General features: G+C 38.5%; 1 protein-coding gene across 1 annotated transcript; it reads right to left on the bottom strand.

Moving 5' to 3' along the window:
• Positions 1–7,973: 7,973 nt before the first annotated feature.
• Positions 7,974–8,915, bottom strand: LOC147358722 (olfactory receptor 5AL1-like). Its single transcript, XM_086342128.1, has one exon. The coding sequence runs from the start codon at positions 8,913–8,915 to the stop codon at positions 7,974–7,976; it is 942 nt and encodes a 313-aa protein (XP_086198254.1).
• Positions 8,916–20,213: the final 11,298 nt, after the last annotated feature.

The following is a 20,213-nucleotide window of genomic DNA, read 5'->3' as shown; positions in this document are numbered from 1 at the left end:
TTTCCTGTTGACATAGGATAGAGTCCCAAAGGTTGGCTAACTTAACCTTTGATAAGCAACCCCTTCTTTTCAGAGTAGTCTCACTACTTGTGGCGTTTTCATGTAATTCCCAGGCTTCAGCCATCATGAGTACTGTCGGTTTCTCAAATGTGATCATGAATTTTGTACATAGTTGAAGCAGAAGCCCTTCCTTCTGTCTTTACAATCTAGTTGGCTTTATTTTTCTATGTATGCATCAGATCTCGGGTGAAATTTCACTTCTTCCTAGAGGTGTCTCATCACTTCTCAAGTGTTGCATCTAACAATTCATTCACCTATTAATTACTTTGTAAAATAATCTAAATTTCAAATTTTTGAAAAAACAGATAGTTATTTCTCATCTCCCCCAAACCTTGTAGGAGCTAGCACTGTTTAGAAACTTCAAATATACTAGTAGAATAATGGAACAAATAAATACAAGTTTTGTGTTACCCTAAACCTTTTCTACTACTTCAGTTACCTTGATTTTTCCTCACTGCCTGCTGCCTTTGAGCAACCCAAAATGAAACCAAAAAGGCATCCAATATACCTTGTGGCAAACTTTGTGAATGTCAACAAAATTTAACATTACTTAACTGTAGTGAGTATATTTTGTATTATTCATTGGTCACTCCAGAATGTGTTCCCTGTGCTGCATAATTTTAAGCAATTTCTGAACAAAACAATGTAATGATGTCTCACAGCATAAACAATCATTATGGCTAATCTTTTGGGACTCAGTTTGCTTAACACACAGGGATTGATCACTTGATGTTTCAGATCATTCTGCTGAATCTAAGTAAAATAAAACATTAATAATTACTAGCAAAGATTATTTTAACACGTGGGAAAAAAACTCAGAAAAGTTTAACTGTTTTTATTTACTTTTTATGCTTTAGTATGAGATTTATTGGGGTTTGCAGGGGCACTAGTGGTAAAGAACTCTCCTGCCAATGCAGGATACATAAAAAACAGGAGTTCAAACCCTAGGTTGGGAAGATACCCTATAGGAGGACATGGTAAACCACTTCAGTATTCTTGCCTGGAAAATCCCTTGGACAGAGGAGCCTGGTGGGCTATGGTCCACAGGGTCGCAAAATCAGACACGATTGAAGTGACTTAGCATGCATACATGCACATGAGCCTTATACAAGTTTTAATTTTATAAGAAGTCAGTGCACATTAAAGCAGTGAGTTAACTTTGCTGTTGGACTTTGCAAGGCTAACAAGTAATAGTTTATAGTGCACCGAAGATCCAGCCCTACATCTGCAACCCACTCAAATATCTGTTGGGTTGTAGGAATAATAATTAAGCCATGAGTTTAGAAGCTTGGAGGTACATTTAGTTCAGTCTCAGAAAATTATTGTTTTAACATTCTGTTCAAAGAAGAAAATAATTTAAAATTAACTTTATTTTTTCCTGAAGTCTAATAGAAAGCACTTAAAGGCATGCAAATCAGATAGAAATGAGCATTTCTTTTCTTCAAACTCTCTAACAAATTCTCCTAATTCCATACATGTATAGAGTGATGAATAGAAACACATACAGATAAAAAATTCATAGACAATGTTTATTACAAAGAAAGAACAGTTATTATTAAATGTGGACATTTTATCCTAGGAAGACTGTTATGATTTTTATAACACCATTTTCTCTAGTAGAATAAAAGCATAAATGACAAAGAACCTTAAACATAAATTGTACAGAAGTCATCATATTTGTTTGCAGTTTATTTCTAACCAATCTGTAATGATTTAACCCTGTAGTTTTTCTTAGAGGCTTGGTAGAAATTCAAGAAAGTTTAAAAGAGCTCTATCAGCATGAACAAGGCTATGGGTGTCTAAAATACATTCCTGAATTATTTTAGGAAAATATTTTAAACATTTTCCTTCTGTCAAAATCATAAAATCTATCTTCAGGATTTCTTGTTAGAGTTCATTTCACTTCAAAGTTTTTTGCAATTCATTCTATGATCACTATTGCTTCAACTATCTAATAGCTTTTTAAAGAAAACCCCCAAGTTTTAGAGACCTGAAGCAACAATGATTTATTATCTCTCATAATCCTGTGGGCTATGGACAATCTCTCTCCACATTGTGGTGTCAGCTGGGCAGTAGGCTGTCTGTATGGTCCGTGAAGACCTCAGTCACATGGCTGATATTATACTTGATGAGGCTGACAGCTGGATGTGGTCCATGTGATGAGTGTCTGGCTTGGGCTTCCAATGAAAATATGGTGGTTGAGTTCAAACATTTAAAATTTCCCTGGAAAAAAGTTCTAGCCTTGGAAGTTGTACACTTTTAAGCATTCTATTGAATAAGGCAGGTCACAGGGACGATAGCTCTCAGCTACATGTTGGATATTTTGAAAGACTACCGGATTTTATTTAATCTCAAAAAGAGTAGCTTCTGCAAGTAATCCAAAGATGTTGGAAATATCTGTGTTGACAAACAATGATGTTTGAGTCTCTGGAAAACTGAAATCAGCATTACTGCACAGGCCTTGGAGAAAAGCCAGACCTTCTGATGAAGAAATAAAATGGTGTTCTGTGTTCTAGTGCACCCCATTAGAAACTAAGTGCCAGATGATAAGACAGCAAGTAAACATTTAGCATCTGCTGCTTATTCTGTGCTGGATATTACAGGATCCACCAACTCAAATTTCAGTCCAGCCCAATAGGAATCCATCAAATGGAAATCATTTGCTTACAACCTGGTTAAATTAGGTTGAAATGTTAGCAACAAATTATTTGAACAATGGATGCAGATTTTATATTGCCTATCTCTGCCACACAGACCCCCACACAGTCCGTGCTACAGTTTAATAAGCTAGGGGTTCCAAATTAGGAGGTCCCAAATAATATTTGGAGCTTCATTTCAGTTCAGTTCATTTGCTCAGTCATGTCCGACTCTTTGCAACCCTGTGAATCGCAGCACGCCAGGCTTCCCTGTCCATCACCAACTCCCAGAGTTCACTCAAACTCACGTCCATCGAGTCGGTGATGCCATCCAGCTATCTCATCCTCTGTCATCACCTTCTCTTCCTGCCCCAAATCCCTCCCAGCATCAGAATCTTTTCCAATGAGTCAACTCTTTGCATGAGGTGGCCAAAGTACTGGAGTTTCAGCTTTAGCATCATTCCTTCCAAAGAACACCCAGGGTTGATCTCCTTTAGAATGGACTGGTTGGATCTCCTTGCAGTCCAAGGGAATCTCAAGAGTCTTCTCCAACAATACAGTTCAAAAGCACCAATTCTTCAGCAGTCAGATTTCTTCACAGTCCAACTCTCACATTCATACATGACTATGGGAAAAACCATAGCCTTGACTAGATGGACCTTTGTTGGCAAAGTAATGTCTCTGCTTTTTAATTTGGAGCTTAAGAGGGTCCAAAGAAATAGGTTCCAAATAAAATTGGAGTGGCAAGAGTGGTAGCGAACAGGAGATGCAAGAGATGGGGGTTCAGTTCCTAGGTCGGAAAGATTTCTTGGAGTAAAAAATGACAACCAACTGGAAAATTCCATGAACAGAAGAGCCTGGCTGGCTACAGTCCAAGGAGTCACAGGGTCTGACCTGACTGAGCACACACGCACAAATAAGATTTGAGCCAAGTGCAAAGAAGGGCTTTTACAGCATGTAGGAAACAGAGGTGGTCCTGAATGATAGTGATGAAAGCAGTTTATCTCAGTGGGTCGAATATGGTCTTCTATTTCAAATGGGGAGATTGTGGCCTGAAGATCATGGCCAGTCTCTGACCCATTTTTTTTTTTTTTTTTTAAGTCGCTCAGTCGTGTCCAACTCTTTGCGACCTCACGGACTGTAGCATACCAGGCTCCTCTGTCCATGGGATTTTTCAGGCAAAGGTACTGGAGTGGGTTTGCCATTTCCCTCTCCAGAGGATCTTCCCCACCCAGGGATCAAACCCGGGTCTCCCACATTGCAGGCAGACACTTTACTGTCTGAGCCACCAGGGAAGCCCCATTTCAAATGGGGAGATTGTGGCCTGAAGATCATGGCCACTCTCTGATCCATAGATGGTGATAAATATCTCTGGACACTTGTTTATGGACTGAGGATATCAAGTGTCCGAGAACCTGGCATTTGAAGAAGAGGACTTTAGATGAACTTGTGACAAGCACAAAGCATGCTGATTTAATTTTTTTTTTAAACTTCCAAGGAGTCACTGGGCTTCCCAGGTGGCTTAGTGGGAAAGAATCTGCTTGCTAAGCAGGAGACAAGAGTTTGATCCTTGGATCAGAAAGACTGCCTGGAGAAGAAAATGGCAACCCACTGCAGTATTCTTGCCTGGGAAATCCCATGGACAAGCAGCCTGGTGGGCTCCAGTCTGTGGGGCCACAAAGAATAGAACATGGCTTAGTGACTAAACAGCAAGGAGTAACTACTGCAGAAGAGGTCTGCACTGATGAGAAGGATTGGAAAAGCCATCACAGGCATACTCACCACCTTCCCTTCTGCCTCACAGCTCCAGGGACATCATGGACAGCATAGTCACAGTGTCAGGAATGAAGACCATGTATGTTCCCGAAAACACGGCTCCTTTCTACTGCTGCCAATACTGAGTGCCCAATCTGTTAGAAGCAGAGACCTATGCCAAGCCCTGAGTGTGGCACCCCTCTTTTGAGATAAAAATCAGAAACACATGATGCAACAGTTATATCAGACCCCTTCAATGTTGGGCGGCACAGCAGTTCATCCTCACTGAAACCAATAGATTGAAAAGGAATTTTTCTTCCCAAGACTCATTATCCTAGGATGTGTCATCTTTCAATAGTTTAAAGGGCATTTTGTTCTTTAAATAATAAGCCATACAATACTCCCTCAGAAGGAATACACTCACTCCACAGCAATGAAAGTTTGACATGGCCATGGCAAATAATGAATGGTCTTAACCGATTATCTCCTGTCAGGACTCAGTTGGCTTGATTGGACTTATGGATGGCAACCTGACCACACAGCCAAGTCACCAGCTCAGAAAATGATTTGGCTGCATTGGTGCACCGTCCTCCATGATACGCTGTAGGTAATGAACCGATGAGAACATAAGTTACAGCGTCCCTAACAGCATGGGATCGTGGGTCTGGAAACAAAGATGTTATAGCAGAATTGATCGTTATCATTACATCCTGTGACCAATTTTCTGATTTTATGTCTCCTATTCCTATCATATTAGGCTCTCTGGATTGTAGGATGAGCATCCTAGAGGGCAACTATTTGCACTAGCAGCTGAATTAGTGTTTTGAGAAACTGGGATCTTTGACTACTTCACACCAACAGACTGGCAGACAGGAAGGACTTCGTGTGCCAGTTAAGGTGATCAACTCTGATTTGCTTAAGAAATTAGGGGTACCCATGCACAACGGAACCAGGAAAAATATATATGAAACACAGGGGTTCATATGGCATCTTTAGAACTTCTGTGCCCAGTGTAATGCTACCACCAGTGGGAAACTGCACAAACTATTAATATACATTAACAAAGACGGGGCAATTAATTTCTCAGTAATCATGCAGACTAAAATTTATGTCACTACACCCATAAGTAATCAGTGGAGCTAAAGTGCATGCTGAACATAAAAGGACTGTGCTTAAATGATCATGTTAAAATGTTCAACCAGGAGTGTTTGGATGTTTCATACAAAAATAAACACATTTTTTATCATACAAATCAACAATTTATCCAAAGGATTTGAAAACATGCATCTACATAAAAATATGCATAAAGATATTTATGGCTGATTTATTCATAATTGTTAAAATTGTGAAGCAACCAAGATGTCCTTCAGTAGGTGAATGGATAAATAAACTGTGGTACATCCAGACAAAGGAATGTTATTCAAAGCTAAAAAGAAATGGGCTATTAGCTCTGAAAAGACACAGAGGAACCTTAGACGCATGTTACTAAGTGAAAAAAGACAACCAGAAAAAGCTACATACTATATAATTACAACTCTATGACATTCTGGAAAAGGCAAAACATCAGAGACGATCAGAAAATCCATGTTTGCCATGGGTGAGGGCAGTAGGGATGAGATGAATAGACAGAGCAGAAAGAATCCTTAGGGCAGTGAAAATACTCTGTGCAGAAGTGCAATGAGGGATTAAGTCATTACAAATTTGACCAGAATCACAGAATGCACAGTACCTAGAGTGAAACCTAAGGTAAATTATGGACATTGCGTGATTAAGATACATCGATGAAGATTCATCTATTGGAACAAGTGCACCATTTTGGTGAGTGGTGTTGATAACTGGGAGGTTATGAATCTGTGATAGTAAGGGGTATAAGACCAAAGCTCTGCATCTCCCTCTCAATTTTGTTGTAAATCTAAAACTTCTCTAAAAAATAAAGCCTTTCAAAACATGCCCAACCATATAAATGTAACACTGTAAAGATAATAATAAGTTCATTTTACGGACAGTTTAAAACCAAAACACTTTAACCAAGCAACATATTATATTTAACTTTGGTTCAAAGTGGAGGAAAAAATTTACACAGTGTTTATACTATTTGTATAGTTTGTGTCTCTCAAGATAGCCCCAAATCCTCAATATTAGGGAGAAATGAGATGAAATTATGATTTTAAAGTGCTTTATTTTTCATCTCTATTGACAAAGCATTTTATGTTCAAAGACAATGGGTAATTTCTATCTCCCTTTTAGAATTAGACCATTAAAATATTTATGAGATATCTACTACATGCAAGTCAAAACAGGAAAATATCTGTTTTCAAGGAGGAAATAAAACATCAGCAAACTGAGTGACAAAGGACAAAGGTTCCTCTGCCTATTGATACTGAATCATTGTACGAGCCTTGATTTTAAATGTCCTACATCTGTACCCTTATGGCAGAAATTGAAGAAGAACTAAAGAGCCTCTTGATGAAAGTGAAAGAGGAGAGTGAAAAAGCTGGCTTAAACCTCAACATTCAGAAAACTAAGATCACGGCATCTGGTCCCATCATTTCATGGCAGATAGATGGGGAAACACTGGAAACAGTGGCTGACTTTATTCTTTGGGGCTTCAAAATCACTGCAGATAGTGATTGCAGCCATGAAATTAAAAGGTGCTTACTCCTTGTAAGGAAAGTTATGACCAACTTAGATAGCATATTGAAAAGCAGAGACATTACTTTGCCAACAAAGGTCCATCTAGTCAAGGCTATGGTTTTTCCAGTAGTCATGTATGGATGTGAGAGTTGGACTATAAAGAAAGCTGAGAGCCAAAGAATTGATGCTTTTGCCAGTCCAGGTTCGATGCATGATGCTGGATGCTTGGGGCTGGTGCACTGGGACGGCCCAGAGGGATGGTATGGGGAGGGAGGAGGGAGGAGGGAGGAGGGTTCGGGATGGGGAACACATGTATACCTGTGGCGGATTCATTTTGATATTTGGCAAAACTAATACAATTATGTAAAGTTTAAAAATAAAATAAAATTAGAGAAAAAAAAATTGATGCTTTTGAACTGTGTTGTTGGAGAAGACTCTTGAGAGTCCCTTGGACTGCAGGAGATCCAACCAGTCCATCCTAAAGGAGATCAACCCTGGGTGTTCTTTGGAAGGACTGATGTTGAATCTGAAACTCCAATAATCTGGCCACCTGATGCAAAAAGCTGACTCATTTGAAAAGACCAATACAATATTGTAAAGTAATTAGCCTCCATTTAAAATAAATAAATTTAAATTAAAAAAAAAAAAAGGAAAAGACCCTGATGCTGGGAAAGATTGAGGGCAGGAGGAGAAAGGACGACAGAGGATGAGATGGCTGGATGGCATCACCGCCTCGATGGACATGAGTTTGGGTAGACTCTGGGAGTTGGTGATGGACAGGGAGGCCTGACTGCTGCGGTCCATGGGGTTGCAAAGAGGTGGACACGACTGAGTGACTGAAATGAACTGAAATCTATACCCAGCATATCTTTAGTAACAACATCATTCTTATTTTTTATTCAAATACATCTTTTCAGTTATTTTTCTCAAAGCATTTTTTACCTCCCAATTCCTCAAGCTGTAGATCAGTGGGTTTAGCATAGGGATCACCACAGTATAGAAAACTGAGGCAACTTTGTCTTTATCTAGTGAGTGGCTTGACTTGGGCTGCAGATACATAAAACTGAGGGTCCCATAATACATAGTAATAGAAAACAGGTGAGAGGCGCAGGTAGAAAAGGCTTTCTGTCTCCCTACAGTAGAATGGATCCTTATGATGGCAAAGACGATGAACGCATAGGATATGAGAACTATGAGAAGGGAACAGAAGACATTGAATCCTGCAATGGCTAATAACATCAGCTCTTTGACTCGCGTATCAGAGCAGGCCAGAGCAATCAAAGGAACATCATCACAGTAGAACTGGTTGATGACATTAGGGCCACAGAAAGCCATGTGGAATGTAGCCACTGCTTGTATGAATCCCACCAGGAATCCATAAGTATAAGAGCTGGTGACCATTTGGATGCAGAGTTTTCTAGGCATAAGAACTACATAGAGTAAAGGGTGGCATATTGCCACATACCGATCATAAGCCATGACAGATAGCATTAGTAATTCCCAAACTGAAAATGTGATAAAGCTGCACACTTGAGTGGCACATGCATAAAATGACATGCTTTTAATTTCACGAAAAGTGTTTACAAGGGTGTTTGGTGTGATGGTGGAGGAACCATAAAAATCCACAAAAGCCAGATGACAGAGGAAAAAATACATGGGTGTGTGAAGTTGAGGACTCACTTGTATTAGCACAATCAAACCAAGATTACCCAGGACAGTAATCAAGTAGATCAACAATAAAACACAAAAGAAAATGAGCTGAAGCTCTGGGTTATCCGTGAGGCCTAAGAGGATGAACTCAGTAACTGCTGAATGATTGCTTTCTGCCATGAAACAAACAGTTCTACAGTAAATTCCACCAGAGCACACAATCTGAATAATCTTGACTCCGTAAGGAATGATTAACTGTAAGAAGGTATCTCTGGCTCTCCAGGATGTTATGCTTAATTCAGTTAAAGTTGAATCTTGATAAGCGTTCTGAATTATGTGTAGATTTACTTGTGAATTTACTGTAAAAAATATGGCAGAAATTCCACTAAGAAGCTGTAAAAGAAGAAAGGGAAAATTTCAATTAAAATTTTATAATCAATAAAATAGCAAAGCCTGTGTTGTACTTTTATTTAAAGGAAAAAAAAACATTCAGAATATAAAATTTCTTTGATAGTAAATACATTAACATAATTTCTTAAGTTGTAAATTTCTTTCACAGAACTCATTTGATCATTTCACAAGAATATTAAAAATTAGAAAAATCAAGCATGGAAAGTGTAAGTCCAAAATCAAAATACTAAGAGTATGTATCTTTAGGGAACCAGTTTGGTATAATATTAAAATTTTCTTCATTTTGTTTATCTTTATATTCTATTTTTTCAGTACATACATAATATTGATATTTAGGAAAACTGCATTGTGAAAGTTTCTAGGTATCTTTTGGGAAAATACACATCAGTGAACAATTTTCCAGATTGTAAAATGTTTTCAAATAATTAAGATATATGTTTTTAAGCTCTATCTTGAAGTATTAAATGGTCCCAAGTGAATACCATTTGGACAGCATTTAGAAGAACTTCATTTCACAGAAGATTGATACAGACCCAAGGTGGATTCTCAATGCTCAAGAACTGGTACAACTGAATTTGTTCCCATCCTTTCTTAACAGGGCAGAGGATAAGTTAATACGATTTTTATTTATCACTGTATTGTCTCAGGTTACTTCACATGCACCTTAAAACATGACAAAATAAACATAAGAGCTCCTCCCATGTTAAATTTGGGTTGACATCCCCTTGAAAACTTATCTTGATTATTCCTTTCTCTTTCTGTTCCCATCACCAATTTTCAACCAAACTTTTTGGAACAGGTATCTGTCCCCAATTTCTCAAATATATTTATAACTATTTTCAGTTGCTAAGTTGTATCTGAATCTTTGTGATCCCATGGACTGCAACATGCCAGGCATCCCTGTCCTTCACTCTCTCCAAGAATTTGCTCAAATTCATGTCCTTTGAGTCATTGATGTCATCCAAACATCTCATCCTATCTCATCCTCTTCTCCTCCTGTCCTCAATCTTTCCCAGCACCAGGGTCTTTATCAATGAGGCTGCTCTTCACATCAGGTGGCCAAAGTATTGCAGCTTCAACTTCAGCATCAGTCCTTCCAGTGAATATTCAGGGTTGATTTCCTTTAGGATTGACTGGTTTGATCTCCTTGCAGTCTAAGGGACTCTCAAGAGTCTTCTCCAGCAAAACACTTTGAAGCATAAATTCTTTGGTGCTCAACCTTCTTTATGGTCAAACTCTCACATTTATACACCACTACTGGAAAAAATGATAGCTTTGACTATACGGACCTTTGTCAACAAAGTGATGTCTTGGCTTTTTAATATGCCGCCTAGACCTGTCATAGCTTTTCTTCCAAGAAGCAAGCATCTTTTAATTTCAAGGCTTCAGGCACCATCCGCAGTGATTTTGGAGCCCAGGAAAGTAAAACTTGCCAGTTTCCACTTTTTCCTCTTCTATTTGCCATGAAGAGTTGGGACTGGATGCCATGATCTTAGTTTGTTTAATGTTGAGTTTTAAGCCAACTTCTTCACTGTCCTCTTTCACCTTCATCAAGAAGCACTTTCTGCCATTAGAGTGGCTCTTTGTGATCCAATGAATTGTAGCCCACAAGGCTTCTCTGTCCATGGAATTTTCCAGGCAAAGATATTGGAGTGGGTTACCATTTCATACTCCAAGGGATCTTCACAACTCAGATATGTAACCTGCATCTCTTATGTCTCCTGCATTGACAGGCAGACTGTTTTACCACTAGTGCCACCTTGGAAGCTCCATTTATAACTTAACAAGGTGTAATCCACCTCTCTTTCCCATTAAAACAACAAAAAAATTCCCTCAGCATGTTTATTATCAACTTCCCTATTTTCAAATCCAATAAAACCTGTATTTTTTGGCAGCACTGTAGCACTGAACTCTATTGAATACAAGTTTGCATTCTAAAGCAGTCTTTTGAATTTATTTGTTCATTTTGATTCTCAACCTTGGAGTCTGTTCCTATTACTATGCTTTAGATGGCATGTTCTTCATGTTCTCGCCAAAGCTCCTTCTTCTCTTTTTGGCACCTTCTTGATCAGTTAGCCAATCCTATGTGCTGAATAGGCATCTATATGCAGATTATGAGCAAATATATTAATAAATTAATTTTCCAATTATCTTTTTTCTGCTATAGCTTTATACATCTAAATATCTCTCAGAAATTACCATTTATCAAAAGTAAAAATACTTTCATCAGAAGTATTGCACACAGAAAAGAACTTGGTATTTCTGCACATGGGACCCAAAACACAAGACTTGGAATACATATTTCCTAGTGCAATGAATGGGCTTCCCAGATGGCGTTAGTGGTAAAGAATCTGCCTGCCAATGCAGGAGACATAAGAGAAGTGAGTTCGATACCTGGGTAGGGAATATCCCGTGGAGGAGGAAATGGCAACCCACTACAGTATTCCTGCCTGGAGAATTCCACGGACAGAGGAGCCTGGCAGGCTCTAGTCCATGGGGTCACAAAGAGTCAAAATGAACAGTGCCATTATCCATTTGCTCTCCAAATCAGAGAGCAGTTTCTTTTACTATGATTTCCTGATCCTCATGCCCATGTTCAATTTGCCCCCCTACTACTGATAAAGAATCTGCCTGTCAAAGCAGGAGACCCAGTAGATGCGGGTTCAATGCCTGTGTTGGGAAGATCCCCTGGAGGAGGAAATAGCAACCCACTCTAGTATTCTTGCCTGGGAAATCCCATGGACAGAGGAGCCCGGTGGGCTACAGGTGGGTTACTCCAACGAGTCGGACATGACTGAGTGACTAAACAATGACAATGCTAACAATTTATCCCTTACACAATTTTCGAATCTGCTCTTATTTATTGCTTTATTGGTCCAAGCACAATGATGCTTTGTTTATTTATTTTTTGCAAATGAAACCTAACTTTTAGTCTTGTCTCCAGTCATTGTTCTCTGTTCCTCAGTTATCAGCTTATATGAAATTTTACAGAAACTTTATTCTTATTTTGTCCTGATGAAATCCTTCAGTGTCTTCCCATTGCCATTTGGATAAACTTCAAGTTCTTTCTAGCATAGCCCTTGAAAACCTCATTTCTGCATCTCAGATCAGGTTCCTCCTGAAACATTTTTTATCTAGTTTCTATGTCACAGGTGTTCCAAATTGCTGTATATATTTAAATATGAGACAAAATTTTATACATCCTTTATGCTTTTCCTAGAACACTTTTCCTCTGCCATCATTCTATTTGCCTGATTATCCTTCTACTTAATTTTCTCTCTTCTATTGAATCACTTCCTCTTAGAGGATTTCAAAGCAGTTTAAGTCCTCCTCTTATATACATTTTTGCAGCCACTAATTCCTTCATAATACTTAAACCACACTATATTGAAGACAGCTATCAATATATCTATAACACATCCTAAGCGTCAACTCCTTTTGGAAAGCAATAATATTTCTGTCTCATATTCAATTTAATCATTACCTCCAACTGTACCTAGTATACAGAAGATGGTCAATAATTATCCTTAAATGATTAAGTGGATAAAAGTTGTATTTTTGTACGTCCAAATTGTTTCCCCCAAAAAAGGGATTGAACGTATTTTTCTACAACCTGATGCCTTTCAATATTCAATATGTCATCATTCAGTTCAACAACAAACCCCTAAATAGTTCAGTGTACCTGAAAGGAATCTTTGTGAGGCCAGTAACATTTTAAATTACCTGGGTATTTATGAGACAACTTTGTATTTTGTGTATGTGGTCCCTCAGGGAGATTCCTTTCTGTACTACATTCTTTTTAACAAACATTGAAAGACAATATAATTATACACACAAGAACATAATTATTTAACGTTTAGTAACTGGGGGAAAAACTGTTTGCCTTGAAATGGTAGATCACTTTTTCAGCTATGTTTAGTTAAAGAATCCAGAGTAAAAAAATTTAATGATCTATTTTGGGAAAACAATTTGATTAGTTGCTATGTCTGCTTTGATTATTTGTTTTGAAGTCTGCTGCATTGGCTTTATATCAAAATTATAAATTTATTTAAAATAAATGTTACATCTATGGGCCTTGTATTTAGTCTTTGGAAACCATTGAATAAAAATGACTTTCCCAATAAATAACTTTTATTCCTTCCTTCTGAGATTAATGTTCAAATCAATATTATAATTGACATTTCAGTTCAGCTGCAAAGATTAAAATAGTATTCATTTCTTTCTCTTCAGTATCTAGAAGATAAAACATACAAATCATAGGTCAATTGACATTCACAGAAATATATGGACCACTCCATTCACAACTTGCTTTAGATGTCCAGCCAGATGATACCGCACATCTAAGAAGAAAAGATAATAAGAGTTTTGTTCACATAATGGGGTTTTCTAGGGAGAGGAAGGTGAATTCCCAGTCTGACCTGAAAATATGGCTAGGAGGAGCCAGTAATGGTTACGGGGCTGGAAGTTTTTTAATGTGATGAGTGAGTGGGACTGAGTGATTCCCATGTGCAGGAAAGACTTGCAGGGCTTGAATCTTCTGCAAAGGAAGGAGCAGTGGGTTCCTTACTCCAGTGATGGACTAAAAGGACACAAGTGGTGAAGCTGGAAAGCTGTAACCGGTCAAACAGCCAAAGACAGAGGCAGACACTGCTCTCCACACCTCTTTGTTTCATCAGGCTCCCCTCCTGTGATATCAGAGATGAATTTTACAATCATGCATTTGAATACATCCTCTTCTGTCCCAAATAAGGAAGACTCTTTCTGTGATATAGGGTGAGATTATTTGTGTAATGAAACAAAGGGAAAGAGCCAAGGAAGAGTGAGAAACAAAATTCGATGAGCTGGGAGCTGACTGAGGTTTGGACAAAGGCACCCAAGAGGACGTGCCCTCGGGGCTGCCCCAGGCCTCTCTGGTGAGCACGCACGGCCAGTGGACACAGCGTCCTGACCACGAGTCCCTCAGGAGCCTGTACCAGGAGTGTTCGAGGTGAGCCTGGACAACAGTCTGACCATGTCCCAGCACAGAGTCTGTCAGCTTGTCAGCTGGAACCTCCCAGGCCATGCCCAGCACACGCTGGTCCACTAGTGGTCTGCCGTGGGAGGAAGGGATGACACACAGATTGAGGAATGGCAATACTCAGAGTCCACATCCAACAACCAGCCCTGAGCATGACCAGCCTCCTGAAGCCACCCTGTCTGCAGGGTTAGGGAGGGCCCAGGAGGGCCCACTCATCCTCAAGGAGATGCTGGTGTCCAGGGAGCCTTAGTCAGGAGCTTGTTTTAAATGAGACATTCTGAATTCCTTAAAAAAAAAAACTTACTATGTATTAATTATTGTATTTTGGTTCCTGGGCTGTTGCCAATGGCCTCGCTGTTCAGCCTGCCACATGGAAAGTTGCACACAGAGAGATCTGTGGCCACACACAGTGGAAGCAAGTAGTGGTTGCTGATAAATTTGTCTTAGACTTTCTCCAAGCGGGCTAAGGTGAAGTCCCTGAAATCTAACATATCCTGATGTACTGGATTAATGTCGTGAGGCAACAGGGAAGGTCACCGAAAAAATTTCAGGTGAAAAGACATCTGCCTTTCTCAAATATGCTACAAATTAGGGAAAATTTTTGGGGGCTTGGGTTGGATCCTGAAGAGCATGTTTGAGGTTTATATAAAGATTGATCTCACCCTGTTTTTTGGATCTTGTGATTTTTTATATGCTTGCTCTGTTGTAGCCGGTTCTTTACAACCCCATGGAATGTAATCCACCAGGCTCCTCTGTCCATGGAATTTTCCAGGGAAGAATACTGGAGGGGTGTGCCTATTCCAGGGGTAAAGAATATACCTCCAATTCAGGAGATACAGAAGTTATGGATTGGATCCCTGCGTTGGGAAGATCCCCTGGAGGAGGAAATGGCAACCCACTCCAGTATTCTTGCCTGGAGAATCCCAAGGACAGAGGAGCCTGGTGGGCTATAGTTCATAGGGTCAGAAAGAGACAGGACTAAAACAACTGAGCACACACGCAGGCATATATATGTAATCCCCCTTTTCTTGTGCTGTGTGTATGAAGATGTTGAAATATAATGTTGTACACTTGAAACTTATACAATATTGTAAACCAATGTTACTTCAATAAATAAAGAATGTAAACATGTCTGTTCTTTTTATGCTAATGGGAATTATGCCTTCAAGCAAGAGACTGTATCATAAACCATTTTTAAAACTTATTTCAGCTTTGAATTACCTTTTATAGATCATCACTATGAGTCTATAATATCTTGAAACATACTTGAGAAGACCCGTCTTAAGAGTACATAGCACATAGTACATAGTGATGCAGGCACAGTGGAATCTGCGGAAGTGACCTGGAATCTGATAGGTGGTGGCTATGATTTAAGCCTTCTCTGCTTGGCCAGGAGGCACAATAAAAATGATACAGAGGTTGGTTTTCCTCTGTCATGCCTGCAAAGTACTTGACCTCCCAACATGAAGTAATGAAACTGAGTCTAAAAGAGCTGCATTTATCCTCCTAACTTAAAAGAGTTGAATACTTGAGAAGATACCTTGATATATTCATTACTTTGGCTGTAATTTTAAGGCTGATCATAAAGTTACTAACAAATATACAGCCATTTAAAAATATTATACAAAATTGCAATTTAAAGTTTTCTTTAAAAGTATAGTATATTGCTTTGTGACAGACTGTGACAAATGAAAACTACAATCTTAGTAATAAGCCCTTATAAAGCAAAAGGCAATTGTGTTAAAATAAACTTTAGGGAAGATCCATGAATTGTTTTATTTATTTTCTTAAGGAAAGATATATTACTTTTAAGTATTACTGCCAAGAAATTCAGAGAAGGCAATGGCACCCTACTCCAGTACTCCTGCCTGGAAAATCCCATGGATGGAGGAGCCTGAAAGGCTGCAGTCCATAGGGTCGCTGAGGGTCAGACACGACTGAGCGACTTCACTTTTGCTTTTCACTTTCATGCATTGGAGAAGGAAATGGCAACCCACTCCAGTGTTCTTGCCTGGAGAATCCCAGGGATGGGGGAGCCTGGTGGGCTGCCGTCTATGGGGTCGCACAGAGTCAGACACGACTGAAGCGACTTAGCAGCAGTAGCAGCAGCAGGCAAGAAGTTATAGCCTTTTAAAATTACAAAGGATTATGAATCAGAGCATCAAAATAAGATATGTGTTAAAAATATTATTCAATTAAAACATTAAATTAAAATTAAATAGCAAGTGCTAGATGACTTAACTTTTTATTTTGACATAAATTCAGAATTTCAAGAAAATTTGCTAATATATTACAAAGAATTCCAGTATAATCTTTGCCCATATTCCTTAAATATTAACCATTTTAACACATTTTTTTCTTTTAACTCTTTGATTGTCAAATACATGATATCTCTTTATTTTTATATACTACTTTTTATAACATTTATTGTCTTCTCTCTAATTATATAAACAATACTTTTCATTGCCCACAAATAGGAACACAGAAAAACCTAAAGTAAAAATTAACCATCACCTATAATCTCCATTCTCAGAGATAACCTTCATTTGCTTTTACCCCAGTGCCTACTTTTTCTTTTTTTCTTTTTTTTTTTTTGTTAAAGTTGAATTATAGAATACTCATTGAAAGGAGTGATGCTGAAGCTGAAGCTCCAGTGTTTTGGTCAACTGATGTGAGAGTTGGACCATAAAAAAAGCTGAGAGCTGAAAGATTGATGCTTTGAAACTGTGGTGTCGGAGAAGACTCTTGAGAGTCCATTGGACTGCAAGGAGATCAAACCAATCCATCCTAAAGGAAATCAGTCCTGGATACCCATTGGAGGGACTGATACTGAAGCTGAAGTTCCAATAATTTGGCCACCTGATGCAAAGAACTGACTTATTTGAAAAGACCCTGATGCTGGGAAGGATTGAAGGCAGGAGGAGAAGTGGACGACAGAGGATGAGATGGTTGTGTGACATCATCGACTTGATGGACATGAGTTTGAGCAAGGTCTGGGAGTTGGTGATGGACAGGGAAGCCTGGCGTGCTGCAGTCCATGGGGTTGCAAAGAGTCAGACATGACTGAGCGACTGAAGTGAACTGAACTGATGCAAATAGTTGACTCATCGGAAAAGTCACTGATTTGAGTAAAGATTGAGGGAAGAAGGAGAAGAGGGCATCATAGGATGAGATGGCTGGATGGCATCACTGATGCAATGGACTTGAACTTGGGCCAACTCCAGGAGACGGTGAGGGACAGGGAAGCCTGGGGTGTTGCAGTCAAAGGGATTGCAAAGAGTCAGACACAACTGGCCAACTCAACGACAATAACAAACTAACTGACTTACAACACTGTGTTGGTTCCATCTGCACAACATAGTGACTGAGGACTCTTACACGTTACAAAACAGTCACCGTGGCTTGTCTAGTCACTGTCTGTTACCATACGCATGTGTTGCAGTGCAATTGATTATATTCCCCACGCTGGCTGCATTTCACACAGAGACTCATTCATTTTGTGACTGGAAGTTTGTTCTTCTTAAGGTCTCTCACCTCGTTCACACATCTCCCCACTCCACTTTCTTCAAGAAACTACTTATTCTCTGTTTTATTAAGTCTTTCTTTAGATTTCACATACCGGTTGAATTGTACAGTATTTGTCTTTTTCCATCTGACATTTCACTTAGCATAATACCCTGTAGATTAACCCACGTTATCACAAATGACAGGATTTCATTCTTTTTTTTTTTTTAATGGCTGAGTAAAATTCCCTTTTCTTTGATGGATATTTATGATACTTTAATAAATCGGTTACTGTAAATAATTCTGCAGTGAACATAAAGGTGTATATATCTTTTCAAATTACTGTTTTGTTTCCTTTAGAACAATACCCAGAAATGGAGTTCTGATCACATGATATCTACTATTAGTTTTCTGAGGAGTCTCCTACTCTTTTCAGTAGTTGCTGTATCAACAGTGCACAAGAGTGTCCTCTCTATTGTATTGGCAGCATTTGTTATTTGTTACATTTTTGGTAATAGTCATTCTGACAGATGTGAGGTAATATCTCATTGTGGTTTTAATTTGCATTTCCCTGCAACCTCATTTTACAAGGCAGGTATGGCCTTGATACCAAAACCAGATAAAGACACTACCAAAAGAGATAATTACAGGTTAATATTCATGGTGGACATAGATACAAAAACCTTCAATGAAATATCTTCTTTATAGAACAGTCTTATGGACTCTGTGGGAGAGGGAGAGGGTGGGAAGATTTGGGAGAATGGCGTTGAAACATGTAAAATATCATGTATGAAACAAGATGCCAGTCCAGGTTCGATGCATGATACTGGATGCTTGGGGCTAGTGCACTGGGACGACCCAGAGGGATGGTATGGGGAGGGAGGAGGGAGGAGGGTTCAGGATGGGGAACACATGTATACCTGTGGTGGATTCATTTTGATATTTGGCAAAACTAATACAATTATGTAAAGTTTAAAAATAAAATAAAATTAAAAAAAAAAGAAAGGAACAGTGGCAGATGATATGATTTTCTGTATAAAACATTCCAAGAGGTCACCAAAAAACTGATAGAACTCACCAATGAATAAAATTGATGGACACAAATTTAATAAATAAAAATCTGTTATATTTCTATATAGTGATAATGAATCATCATAAGAATTAAGAAAACAATCTCATTAACAATTGAATAAAAAGAATAAAATATCTGGGAACAAATCTAGCCAAAGAATTTTCTCAGAAATCAATGACATTTATGAATAAAATTAAAGACAAAATAAATGAAAATATATATTCTGCTCGTTAGTTTTGTTAAAATAATTATATTTTCCAAGGCAGTTTATATATTCAGTGTAATTGTTTTCATATGGTCATAGTTGTATGTTACTCAGAGCAAGGACATGCTTCAAAGACCAAATAACTTCAGTAAAAATCAGCAAATTAACTGCATTATTGGATCTATAGACCTTACTCTTTGCAGAAGGACATGCTTCCCTTGTTAAAATTCAAGTTACTATTTCAGTCTTTTTAAGTCAGAGTTTCTGTCAGTGTTGATATCAGTGTCCATGTTAGAGTTTTAGAATCAACAGTTCTTTTCAGATTCTTCTTACCCTGTGTGTGTGTGTATACGTGTGTGTGCATGAGTGTATTTTATACCATACTAATAATTGAAAGCTGCTTTAGTAAAGATGATATGATTTTTATCATGTAAAATTTATGAATTGAAGCATTCAAGTCAAAATTCCACTATGAAAAAAAGAGAGAGATTTTAAGTGATCTACAAAAGAAAATTTAACCCACTATTTGCAACTGAACTTATTTCAGACTCATATCTTTCAATATTGCTGTTGTAGTTCAATCACTAACCATGTACAACCTTTGCAAACCCATAGACTATAGCAGTCCAGGCTTCCCTCTCCTTCATTATCTCCTGGAGTTTGCTCAGACTCACGTCCATTGAGTTGAGAATGCCATCCAACTATCTCATCCTCTGTCGTTCTCTTCTCTTACTGCCTTCAATCTTCACAAGCATCAGGGTCTTTTCCAATGAATCAGCTCTTCACATCAGTTGACCAAAATATTGGAGCTTCAGCTTCAGCATCAGTCTTTCCAATGCATATTCAGCATTATCAGAAGTTATAATTTACAAAATAATAAAAATAAAATTAGAAACTAAATGTATCTTCTGTATTAATATTAACTTTCACTTGGTGGCTCAAGATGGTAAAGAATCTGCCAGCAATGCGGGAAATTGGCTCCATCCCTGTCAGGAAGATCCACAGGAGAACGGAATGGAACTCACCCCAGTCTTCTTGCCTGGAGGAGTCCTTGGGCAGAGGAGCCTGGTGGGTTACAGTCCATAGGGTCGCAAAGAGTCGGACAGGATGAGACAACACTACCACTTTCACTTTTTAAACATTGCAGTGTTAGAAAGCATGTCACTAAAGGCATGATCATGCAGAAAAACTATTTGTTTTTTGCTTATTTGCTTTTTTTTGGGGGGGGGGCTCCTAAATGTGAAGGCTTTCAGTTAAAGCATGGATCAC

Source organism: Bos grunniens, chromosome 15, assembly GCF_055505025.1.
Source record: "Bos grunniens cultivar Pamir isolate PY7600 chromosome 15, Bosgru_T2T1.0, whole genome shotgun sequence".
In the NCBI taxonomy this organism is placed as follows: Eukaryota; Metazoa; Chordata; class Mammalia; order Artiodactyla; family Bovidae; genus Bos; species Bos grunniens.
The sequence above is the reverse complement of the archived record's forward strand: the minus strand, read 5'-3'. Positions and strand labels throughout refer to the sequence as shown.

Bases quoted from the DNA above. Each gene is read 5' to 3' on its own strand.
- LOC147358722 (XM_086342128.1), bottom strand. From the start codon at position 8,915: ATGGCAGAAAGCAATCATTCAGCAGTTACTGAGTTCATCCTCTTAGGC.